Source organism: Eschrichtius robustus, chromosome 4 (assembly GCF_028021215.1).
Source record: "Eschrichtius robustus isolate mEscRob2 chromosome 4, mEscRob2.pri, whole genome shotgun sequence".
NCBI lineage: Eukaryota > Metazoa > Chordata > Mammalia > Artiodactyla > Eschrichtiidae > Eschrichtius > Eschrichtius robustus.
This window is the reverse complement of record NC_090827.1, coordinates 100,988,827-101,001,437: the sequence shown is the minus strand read 5'-3', so window position 1 is coordinate 101,001,437 and position 12,611 is coordinate 100,988,827. Positions and strand designations below refer to the sequence as shown.

Here is a 12,611-nt window from a genome sequence, read left to right as displayed (position 1 = left end):
ACGTTACATTAAAATTGATATGTGCTATACAGCCAGTGCTTGGCACATAGAAGAACTGAATAAATGTTGTTAAGTGAATGCATATACACATTTTTTAAATTATGTATTAATTATACAACTTTAAGAGCTGTATTCTTCTTTGGCTGTGTGTGTATATATAGATGGGTGTAAACTCAAGTGGAGCCCCCCCCGCCCCAGAATGGAAAAGGAAGAACAGCATGGAGACTTCTGAGAAAAAAGTGAACGTCAAAAGCCAGGAATATGAGATGGCTGCCCCAGCATAGAGACGGCTATAAAACTTCACCCTCAGGAAGAGAAATCGATCTATTTTCAAAGCAGAGAAACCCAGGAGATTTTGCTAATTATAACACTTACAACTAACATCTGCAGGAACAGATATTATCTAACTAATGGCACTGGAATTAGACTAAATAACAGTGGGGAGAATTTAAACATTCTGTCCTTTTAGTGTGACGTGAACATTATCGTTTAGATTGTGATTTCCCAATCTTTGTTCCTTCATTGCTCGGAAATCATTTTCTTATGGATGATTAGGAGACAAAGAACATCTGATGACAGAACACTTTATAGAAAAGTTGGGTAGGAAACCTAATTTAATATAGACCGAGGCTGTATAGTGGTCACATCCAGATTCTGGTGGTGTCAGTGTGCCCTGTCCAGACAATGGAAGGAGCTCTTGCAAAACCTGTTTTTGTTGTGTTTGCTGTTTGGGGTTTAATTCTTACTGGTTCCTCAGTTAAAGCTCTTATTGAACTATCTGGGAGGGCAGGCAAGCACTAGAGTATCTTTGGCACATAAAAGGGAATTAAAATAGAATGACATTTAGATGTACAATAGTGAATCATCACCGTCACCGTCATGATTTTCTACCTTGTATTTGGCAATGTTAGATTTCAAGAGGTTGACCTCTTCATGAAGTTGCTTTAATCTCTCTTGAAGGTACCTGAAAAAGAATATATACAACTAGGAAGAGTTTGGAGGCAAAATAAAAAACATACACTCAAGTAGGAGAGGAAAAAAAGAAAACCACACACCCAAAGAGCCACCTTTTACATACAATGCCTTCCCACCACCGAAAGCAGAAAAAGTGCATCTTGGTGACCTCTTCTTAAATGGATGTGATCAAGGTCAAATACGCCCAAATCACTGAAACCTCACTTTAGGACAGCCCTCTGCAGAGATCCCCTAAGGGATATCAACACAGTTTTCACATAATTCTCATTAAGATGATTCCACTGGGAAGCAAGGCAGCAAGAGGCAATACCAGACACAGCATTAAGTTAGTCACATACACACACGGAAATTTGCCTCTGGGAAAAGAAACAGCTAAGGGAATTTCTCAATTTATTTTCTTATTCTTTTCTGTCTTCTTGATAGCAGTAATAAGCAGCTTTCACTGGTCCCCTACCCTTCTCACCCAACCGGGGAGGGCAGGGGGAAAGAGGGCATGGATATAGGCATGTAAGCATGTGGTTCTTCTTTTCTTACTTCTACAACTAATGTGTGACATTAATATCGTTGTTTTAGGGTTGAGACTTTCCTTTCACTGTAAGGCTATTTTCTTAAATGTAAATAGGGCTGCAAATAACTCCCAGCCTGCAGGCAAGTGGAGAGCCAGCATCCTACCCGAGTGCGGGCCTGGGACTGGTCACTTGCCTGTTCTCCATACACAGGGCATCCACGTCAATGATTCGGTTCTCGTGGCCGCTCAGGATGTGGTTTAGTTCCTGGTTGAGCCTCTCGACTTTGTCCTGGTAGGAAGACCGCTCTTCTTTAACATCCTGAAGCTCGTCCATAGAGGCCTGCAGGTCATGCTCCAGAGACTCAATCTGAAACCAAAGAAGTGCCCTTACCCAAGGTGTTCTGCAGACATCAGCTTTATGGTTAGAGACGAGCCTTCCACTTGGCTGACTGACTTTTAGAGAGCTTATCAATACCAGCGCCTGCTATAAAACCATAAGCGCCACGCATCGGAATATGATAAAAGCTAAAAGCAAGGAACAACTTCCGGCCAGACACTTACTATATCCAAGATGAGATGGATTGCAGCAGCTTGGAAATACAGAACCGATCACTTACCAACTGCAGCCTGCCCTAAAGCCAGGGGCTCGGAGAGGGCAAATCCCGATACTGGGAACAACAGCCAGTGTCTTACAAATACATACTTTTTCAAACCACTCTAGACCCAGAAATCATGTTCTGCTCTTCAAAACCAATTAGTGAGAGAAGAAAAATGAAGTCTAGGCTCTCTAAGCTGTTCCCTAACTAGGGCTCGGTACCCGTGGAGATTTTGCCTAAAAAGCATCCACTCAGCATTTCAGCAGAAACTTGCAAATTAAGGCCAGTGTGTCGTGTTTGTTCTCTCCCTGTCTATCCTGGTTATGGCGGAGGTTTCTCGTTGTGTTCAGAACAATGGCACCCAAAGTGAGAGAGCAGACCTGCTGGAAGACAGAAATGCAAAAGGCTGCTTGGGAACTTAGCAGAGAACAGAGGGAGTAAATGCATTCAAACTGCATCTTCCTTCCTCCTCTGACCGCGTTCCAAGCACCCCACAGTCTCTGAGAAATTGGGGCACAGTCTACTCTTCTCTGTGTCACGTCCAGCTGTGCAAACATATCCCCCACTCATAACAGATGTTGGCGATAACCTGTTCCTTTGCTCTCTCCAGCTGCTGAACCAAATCTTCACGCTCATGGGCTGCAAAGTGCCGCACACCGATTTCTTCGTCCCCCAGCCTCTGTTTGGCAATTGTCATTCTCAAGAGCTTCATTTTCCATTGGTAGAAAAAGGAGAGAGAGAGGGAGAGAGAGTTAAAATGAATAGATCCAAACAAAACCCCAAGCATACTAGGCAGAAAGTGTTGGAAGTTAAGATTTTCCAAGAAATACTGGAGAAAGGCACAAGATAAAGAAATTTCTTGCCAATATCATTAATTAAAAAAAAATTAAAAATCCATATTGCATGTACAGACACACGTGTGCACACATACACCTATAAGGCTAACGGGAACACAGGCCTGGGCATCTGAAGGGGGATAGCCTGTTTAGCCCTGCCATAGTGAGGGAAAAATCTCTGTGTCTCTTTTAAACTTAGCAAAGATTAAAAAATGATAACATAGTGTTGTAAAGTATCTGTTAAGATGGGCACGCTCCCGCATTCTTAACAATTAGGCTATGTTATCAAGAGCCTTAAAAATGTCCCTATCTGACTCTTGCATCCGATTGCTAATTCAGATTTAAGCCTAAGTAACCTCATCGCCTCTCACCCCATGAATGTTGACAATGGATGAAATAGTTTGCTGTAGTTCTGGACTAAAACGCTGGGGAAGAAAGTTAATTTTCTCTTTTGCACAACTCAGGAAAACAGCTACTGTGCAGAGTTTCCTTTCTGACCTCAGCAGATGAACTGGACTGATAGTGTTAATTCAGATTTAAGAAATTATCTGAATCTTGGTTTGAGTAGATTCGGGATCTACATGCAATATTAACTAGATCGGATACCTTTTATATTTTCACATGTATACATAGGCTCTCCTCACCCTCATCAACATCCATTAGTTACTGAACTCTGTGAGCTGGCACTGAAACATTACAATGTTCTGTTGCTCCGGTTTTGTAAAGTTTTACAGTGCAATACCTGTTAATTTTCAGAGACAAACCAGAGGTTAATTTCTCTAGGTTCTTGCTGTTTGCTTTAGCAGCATTTGATGGAGGATCTTTATATATATATATATATATATATATATACACATTTGTAATAGATGAAAAATAAACCAGATTTCAAATCCCTTTTTTTTTTTGGAGCAAACAATGTACCAGGTTTTTGGTCCAAATTGTGTAGGATAAGTTAAACTGCATTCTATTAACCCATATGAACGTATTTCTGTACCCATAGTTATGTTGAAATAAAGTTTTAACAAGCAAAAAAAAAAAAAAAAAAAAAGTGTCCCTATCCAAGGATCCAGTTAACTCTACTTCTGACAGTCTGGGCTAAAAATAATCCCAGACATGGACTAGCTTTAGGAAAAAAGAAGAAAGTAGATTGTGCTGTTATTTATAGGAACAGTAAGACAAAAAATAGAAACAATGTCCAACAACAGTGGAATGGCTAGCAAATGATGATGCAGTCAATCAACTGATTGATTGTTTGATCAATCAATCAAACAGCAAGCTTCCAGCTGTTTAAAATGAGGTTGATGTGAGCTATGTGGTACCATGGACACGCGGATGCTGCCACACTAAGCGGGAGAAAAAGCAGAAAACGAACTTGAATACGCAGTTTGGGGACTTCTCTGCCAGTCCAGTGGTTAGGACTCCATGCTTCCACAGCTGGGGGCCTGGGTTCAATCCCTGGTCGGGGAACTAAGATCCCACAAGCCACACAGTGTGACCAGAAAATAAATAAATAAATAATTTTTAAAAAATGTTTAAAGAAAGGCACTTTCCTGGCAGTCCAGTGGTTAAGACTCCGAGTTTCCAGTACAGGGGGTGCAGGGGGCACGGGTTTGATCACCGGTCGGGGAACTAAGATCCCACAAGCCACACAGTGTGACCAGAAAATAAATAAATAAATAATTTTTAAAAAATGTTTAAAGAAAGGCACTTTCCTGGCAGTCCAGTGGTTAAGACTCCGAGTTTCCAGTACAGGGGGTGCAGGGGGCACGGGTTTGATCACCGGTCGGGGAACTAAGATCCCACAAGCCACACAGTGTGACCAGAAAATAAATAAATAAATAATTTTTAAAAAATGTTTAAAGAAAGGCACTTTCCTGGCAGTCCAGTGGTTAAGACTCCGAGTTTCCAGTACAGGGGGTGCAGGGGGCACGGGTTTGATCACCGGTCGGGGAACTAAGATCCCACAAGCCACACAGTGTGACCAGAAAATAAATAAATAAATAATTTTTAAAAAATGTTTAAAGAAAGGCACTTTCCTGGCAGTCCAGTGGTTAAGACTCCGAGTTTCCAGTACAGGGGGTGCAGGGGGCACGGGTTTGATCACCGGTCGGGGAACTAAGATCCCACAAGCCACACAGTGTGACCAGAAAATAAATAAATAAATAATTTTTAAAAAATGTTTAAAGAAAGGCACTTTCCTGGCAGTCCAGTGGTTAAGACTCCGAGTTTCCAGTACAGGGGGTGCAGGGGGCACGGGTTTGATCACCGGTCGGGGAACTAAGATCCCACAAGCCACACAGTGTGACCAGAAAATAAATAAATAAATAATTTTTAAAAAATGTTTAAAGAAAGGCACTTTCCTGGCAGTCCAGTGGTTAAGACTCCGAGTTTCCAGTACAGGGGGTGCAGGGGGCACGGGTTTGATCACCGGTCGGGGAACTAAGATCCCACAAGCCACACAGTGTGACCAGAAAATAAATAAATAAATAATTTTTAAAAAATGTTTAAAGAAAGGCACTTTCCTGGCAGTCCAGTGGTTAAGACTCCGAGTTTCCAGTACAGGGGGTGCAGGGGGCACGGGTTTGATCACCGGTCGGGGAACTAAGATCCCACAAGCCACACAGTGTGACCAGAAAATAAATAAATAAATAATTTTTAAAAAATGTTTAAAGAAAGGCACTTTCCTGGCAGTCCAGTGGTTAAGACTCCGAGTTTCCAGTACAGGGGGTGCAGGGGGCACGGGTTTGATCACCGGTCGGGGAACTAAGATCCCACAAGCCACACAGTGTGACCAGAAAATAAATAAATAAATAATTTTTAAAAAATGTTTAAAGAAAGGCACTTTCCTGGCAGTCCAGTGGTTAAGACTCCGAGTTTCCAGTACAGGGGGTGCAGGGGGCACGGGTTTGATCACCGGTCGGGGAACTAAGATCCCACCTGATGTGCGGCACAGCCGAAAAAAAAGATATGCAGTATGATTGAAATTATACTAAGAACCCACACACAAAAGAAAAAAATTACCAAATACACTAAAACCCTTAAATGTTTAAGTTTAGGTGATGCAAGACTGTATGCTCTCCGTTCTTTGTTTTCTAACTTTTAAAATAAGTATACATGACTTTCATAACGTACTTTTAAAATATTTTTAAGTCCCTAGGAACTAAATTCTAGTCCTAAAAAGGTAATTTTCCAAAGGATCCCTGCAGAACCCTTGGCTTTCCCAGTCTCTGGGGCCGAGCTCCATGTGCAGCTCCAAACCTTCCAGTAGGGCCATGATGGAAACTATGTTAGAGACTCCAGGAAGGTCCAGTGGTCCCAGAGCATCCCCTACACGCCCATCAGTGCCAAGCAGGTGGCCATTAGAGTGCTTTTTTAGTTTTACAGCACTGCTTCCTGATGCTTCTTCAAAAGAGGTTGTAAGACTGATTCCTCCACCTCCCTGTAGGGTGTGTGCAGATGGGCTTCATATATGGATGAAATCCTGGGGACAGTTTTTTGCTGCCACACAGATCCAGCCCATCCAGGAATACCTGCTGGGGTATGCTCTTCCTCGTTCCTGTGTGGATCCTAAGGGATTTGTTGCCAATAGAGAGAATAGCTTTATTTTTCAAGTCCCTAAGGATTTAGGGGCAGGTGAGAAAGTTAAAAGCCAAGGTAGAATATTACTATATAGGAATAATAAATAATAGCAATGAACTGTGCAGGAAATGATGACTACTGAAAAGTAAAGAGCATTTTCAAATGACTTGTATTTGGGGTCCTTATTTGAAAACTAGTCAGATGAACTGGACATATATTTACTGTGCACCTACTATGAGCAAATGCATCATTAGGATCAGCACACAGTGTTCCAGGCAGGTGGAACAGCTTGTACAAAGGCCTAGCAGAGGACACACGGCACTTAGGTACACAGATGGCTGTGCTTAATGGAATCCCCATTCCAAAGCTCAAGGATTCTGTATTTGGATACAAGTATCCAAATACAGAATCCTTGAGCTTTGGAATGGGGATTCCATTAAGCACAGCCATAATGCAAATTTATTGCAAATAAGCCATAATGCAAATTTATTTGTAACCTCGAAATCAGCATTCATAGTGCTTTTGCATCATGAGGGGACATGTGCAGATAAACACAGAGTTGCAAAAAATGGGAAGCACCCCACAGGAACGTTCCCAGCTAAAGTCGAACAAGGCAATGTTCTGCTTTCTTGATTTAGCTCATACTGTAAACAAGTGTCCTTTTCATGGTTTCTTTCGTGCCACTTTTTTTCACATTTTTGTGCTTTCTGTTGGTGTTTTGCCATTTAGAATGGCCCTCCTGTGCAGTGCTGGAGTGTTGTCTCATGTTCCTGAGCACGAGAGGCCATGATGTGCCTTACGGAGAATAGACGTGTGTTAGATGAGCTTCCTTCAGGCACGAGTTACGGTGCTATTGGCTGTGAGTTCAATGTTAAAGAATCAACAGTATAAATTAAATAAGGTGACTTTAAACAGAAACACACAGAAAACAGTTATATATTGATCAGGTGACAAAAATACTGTGACCAGAGGCTCAGAGGAACCTAATCTCCTATTTCCCCTAGGAACAATGGTTCAATATTCCCTAATTCAGTGTTTGCAGTGATGTTAGAGAATGTAACTATAGCAAATGTCAAGAATCGGCTGTACTGGGGGGGAACGGAGTTTATGTCAGAACTGGTTAATTTACCTGAAAGCCGATATGTGAAAACATCTTTCACATCACAGTCTTGGCTCAGGACTTTCAGAACGCCAGGTGAATACACAGAAAGACAAACAGCTAACCAAGTAAGAAACATTTCTCAGATGAAAGGGTCTAGGAACAAGAAGGCCTGTGCCGTTTTTGTCATGAGGCAACAGGAGGTCTGCGACAGGGCTTTGAAAGCAGGGCGCTTTTCTTTGTATGTGAAAAGCCAGACTGACAGCCTGAACTTTAAGTAATAAAACACCACTGAGGTTTTCCATTCACAGTACGCTTCGCCGAACACTTAATTTAGAATCACACAATTATGTTTGCTTAATGCCAATTAATTATTAAACATGTTTATTGAGGTCTGACAGCCACATAAGAGAGTCATCTTTTATATACTGGATGCCTGTTAAGCTTCAATAAACATGTTAACAATCATTTGGTGTTTAATGTGCATACAATATCGGCTATTAAATCTCGGGGCTGGACTGGATGAAACACTTATTTTTAAAAGTGAGGCCCAAGTTGGTAAAAGCTGGATCACTGGTTGGGTCTGACACTCAAGTTCAATCAGCTGAAGGGGCCCAAGGAGGCCATCGTAACAGGGATGGCAGCCCCAGGGAGAGTTCTCTTGCCTTCTCAGCTGACAGCTGACGGGCTCTGGAGTCCACCTGCCGGGGGGTGGGGGGGGTGTCCTGGGGCCAAGTTCGAGAGCTGTGCAATCTCAGGTATATGCCTAAACTTCTCTGAGTCTTAGTGTCCTTCACTGTAAGAATACGACAGTAACAGTACAGCTTTTTACTGTGCAAGGTTGCTGTAACTGTTGGGGCCCAGAGTAGGCTGCCCCCAAATGTGCATCAATGGCATATTTATTATTTTGAATTAAAGTTACTTAAGAAATGGCCAACACACAAGGGACACTCTGACCCTCCTTTCTGTCACCCTGAAAGCAGGAAAAAAAAATCTCTCGTGGGAAGGGTGCCCTCCTGCATCTGGAGGTAGAAGGATGCCCTTATCGCCAGAGATGGGGATTCGGGCGAGAAACCAGTATAAACAAACCCTGTTACTGCTTTAATTTACTACCCCAAGCCCAAACTCGGTTTAGATTCTTCACTAATTGGGCACCCCGAACCTAAGTTTCTTTGTCCTGTCAACTCCTCCCAAATTTATTATTTCTTTGTCTAAAAAGTATAAAAGTTATCTGCTTTGGGCATTTCTTAGGTCCCATGTCTATGGGACCAGCATGAATTAAAAAGTGTATCTTTTTCTCCTGTTAATCTGTCTCATGTCCAACCACAAGAAATCAAGAAGGGGGGAATTCCCTATTGGTCCAGTGGTTAGGACTCCACTCTTCCACTTCAGGGTTCAATCCCTGGTTGGGGAACTAAGATCCTGCATGTCGTGTGGGACTGCCAAAAAAAAAAAAAACAAAAACAGAGAGAAATCAAGAGGAGTAGAGGGGGCAATTTCCCCTACCCAACATTAAACACGAAGTAAGAGAGTGAAGTTGTATTAAATGAGCATTTAACTTAGGGGAATTCAAATGTATGTGTTTGGCAAAAAGATGAGGGGGAGAACCAAGAGGAGGAAGAGAGAGATGGAGAAGAGGGGATGGGAGAGAAATAAAAATTTTAAAAATTGGTGGCTCTACCCACCCCTGCTTTCAATGTCCCAGACTGAGAGCAAGGTGGGAGAGGGACTGATAATACATTTAGACAAAATCATACTGTTCATATTTATACATAAGACTCCTGTTCAGGAGACACATGGCCACTTGCCCAGAACTTTATGGACAATTTAAGAGACCATCAAGGTGAATTTCTGCTAGACACAAGTTTTTGCCTCTTACCCGCTGACTTTAGAACCTAGTCCCAAGCAAGAGAAGATGAGATTTCTCTCCCATACTTAGCACAGCCCCTGGAACATAAAAAGTGCTTGATCAATGTCAGCTGCTATTACGATTACTGCTGTGACCACTGGTGTCCTCCTCCACGTGAGTTTCTCCACACATACGCCCACTGGGGAAGTCCGATCTTTCTTCTAAGCTGGAGGCGGCCGAGCTGCTGAGCCAACCTTATCTGTAGACTGCGGGCAATGAGGCTGATTTCCCACCTTGGAAGCTCTATGAAGCAACTGCTCAGAGCGCTTGATTTCCTCCAATGGGGCCATCAAAACTGCACGCCTAGCCTCCCTGTGCCAACGCTTGAAGTGGATCAGTGCCCTGAGAGGCACGCGCACGGCCACCAGGAGATGCATCCATTTGCTGATTTAGATGGAAATAAACGTTTATGAATGAATTATGGGTGTGAGTCGTCCACTTATGGATGAGGTGCAGCTGCAGCTGGGATGTGGCTGAGGGACAGGGCTGCAAAACGATGCGACAAAAGGCTCTTGGGCGCTCTTCCCCCACCCTGCCGATGGAGTCCAACTCCTCTGCCAAAGCCCTGCTCAAACTCTGGTCCCGCCAAGGCCCCCCAGTCGGAATGCCTCGCTTCTTCCTTGATCTCTTCTTGGGCTTCGTCCCTCATAGCCCTCAACAGTCTCTCCCTCATCTTGTTTTCATTTGCCTGAATCCATTTTCCCCAACAGACAGTGGGAGGAAGGCAGCTGGCAGCAGGAGCAGCTATTATTCTCCAGGTGTTATCTGTGTTCAGATCCTGTATCTGCTGGTCCTAGTCACATGTCTTTGGCTGTCGTCTAGCCTCACTGAGCCCCAGGTGACTTTAGTGTTTTTGAAAGTGGAGATTGCCTTAGTCCATTCAGGCTGCTATAACAGACTACCGTCGACTGCATGGCTTATAAACAACCAACATTTATTTCTCATAGTTCTAGATGCTGGGAAGTCTAAGATCAAGGTGCTAGCAGATTGGGTGTCTGGTGAGAGCCTGCTTCCTAGTTCATAGACGGCTGTCTTTTTTCTGTGTCCTCACATGGAGGAAGGGGTGAGAGAGCTCTCTAGGGTCCCTTTTATAAGGGCACTAATCCCATTCATGAGACCTCCACCTTCATGATCTAATCACCTCCCAAAGGCTCCCACCTCCAAATACTGTCACACTGGGGATGAGGTTTCAACATATGAATTTTTGGGAGGGGACACAGTCTATAGCATTCCACCCTTGATTATCCCCAAATTCATGTTCTTCTTACACGTGAAATACATTTACTCTATCCCAATAACCCCCAAATAATTAACTGGTTCCAGCATCAACTCTTAAGTCTAAAGTCCAAAACCTCATCTAAATATCATCTAAATCAGGTATGGGTGAGACTCGAGGTGAGCTGCATCCTGAGGCAAACTCCTCTCTACCTGTGAAATTGTGAAACCTAGCAAGTTATGTGCTTCCAAAATACAAAGGTGGGACACACGCAGGAGTGACATTCCCATTCCAAAAGGCAGAAATAGGAAAGAAGGAAGGGGTGACAGGTCTCAAGTAAGTCCAAAACCTAACACATCAAACAACGTTAAATGTTAAGGCTCAGGACTAATCCTTTGGCTCGATGCTCTGCCTTCCAGGCCCACTGGCAACATCACCGCCAAGGCTTGGCAGGACAGCCCTGCAGTGGCTCTGCTCTGGTGCCCTGCAGCTCTAGCGGGCTGGGGTCTCAGCCCTGGGGCTCTGGGAGGCCCCCTCCATTCTAACCCAGGTGAAGGCAATCTGTCCCCCAGAGCCATGCACTCTAGGCCTGTGGTGGGAGTGGCAGCCTTGCTGGGCTCTGAATTACCTCCCATGTCATTCTTCTCTTGCCCTGTAAAATAGCGCCCGGCCTCTAATCCATACTAATCTCCTTACCAAATGGTTGTTTGGCCAACATCCTTAGCGTTCTCATTTTTTGCAATATGGACAGGCTGAGAATTTTCCAAATCTTTAAATTCTGGTTCCTTTTTGCTGAACAATTCCATCTTCAAATCATCTCTCTCTTCTCACATTTTATAAGCAGTCAGGAGAAACCAGCCTGCTCCTTCAATACATTTTTTAGAAATTTCCTCAGCTAAATATCCAGTTTCATTGCTCACAAGTTCTACCTTCCACAAAACAATAGAACTCAATCACAGTTCAGCCAGATTGTTGCCACTTTATAACAAGGATGGCCTTTTCCCCAGCATCCAATAACGTGTTCCTCATTTCCATCTGAGGCCTCATCAGAATGGCCTTTACTGTCCATATTTCTACCAACATTCTGTTCAGGATGACTTAAGTATTCTCCAAGAAGATGGACGCTTTCTCCACAGCTCTCTTTTTTTTTTTTTTCTGAGTCCTCACCAGAATTGCCCTTAATGGTCCATTCACAGCAATGCTGTGAAGGACAACAGGCTTTTTCAAGCAGGAACCTCAAAACTCTTCCAGCCTCTACCCACTACCCAGTTCCAAAGCTGCTTCCACATTTTAGGTATTTGTTATAGCAGCAGCCCACTTCTTAGTACCAACTCCTGTCTTAGTCTGTTTAGGTTGCTATAACAGAATACCATAGACTGAGTAGCTTATAAACAACAAACATTTACTTCTCACAGTTGGAGTCTAGGATGTCCAAGATCAAGACACTGGTAGGTTCGTGGTCTAGTGAGGGCCCACTTCCCGGTTCATAGTCAGCTGTCATCTCACTGTGTCCTCACTTGGTAGAGGGGGCAAAATTGCTCACTGGGGTCTCTTTTATGAGGGCACTAATCCCATTCATGAGAGCTCTGCTGTCATGACCTAATCACTTCCCAAAGCCCCCACCTCCTAATACCATCACATTTCGGATCAGGTTTCAACATATGAATTTGGGGTGGGGGCACATTCAGTCTACAGTAAGAATTAAAGCTATCTTGTAGACAGAACAGCTATGTATGGCTGCCCGGCCTGTGCACTGCACAACTCCAGCTCTGGGGGTTTCCATCCTTGGAATGTGAAGATACAATGCAATAATCACTCTCTGAAGAGCTTTAAAAGTACAATCCCCAGTTATAGCTGGTATGTTATAATTCTTATACAGTGACTCTCTATTTG

At 43.4% G+C, this 12,611-nt stretch overlaps 1 protein-coding gene across 1 annotated transcript in view; it reads right to left on the bottom strand.

The window, feature by feature from the left end:
- The window catches only part of CCDC149 (coiled-coil domain containing 149), a 96,549-nt gene that overhangs the window by 26,828 nt on the left and 57,110 nt on the right, over nucleotides 1–12,611 (bottom strand). The window contains 3 exon segments of the mRNA XM_068543145.1: nucleotides 892–964; nucleotides 1,678–1,850; nucleotides 2,669–2,785. Coding sequence (XP_068399246.1) covers nucleotides 892–964; nucleotides 1,678–1,850; nucleotides 2,669–2,785 — 363 coding nt within the window.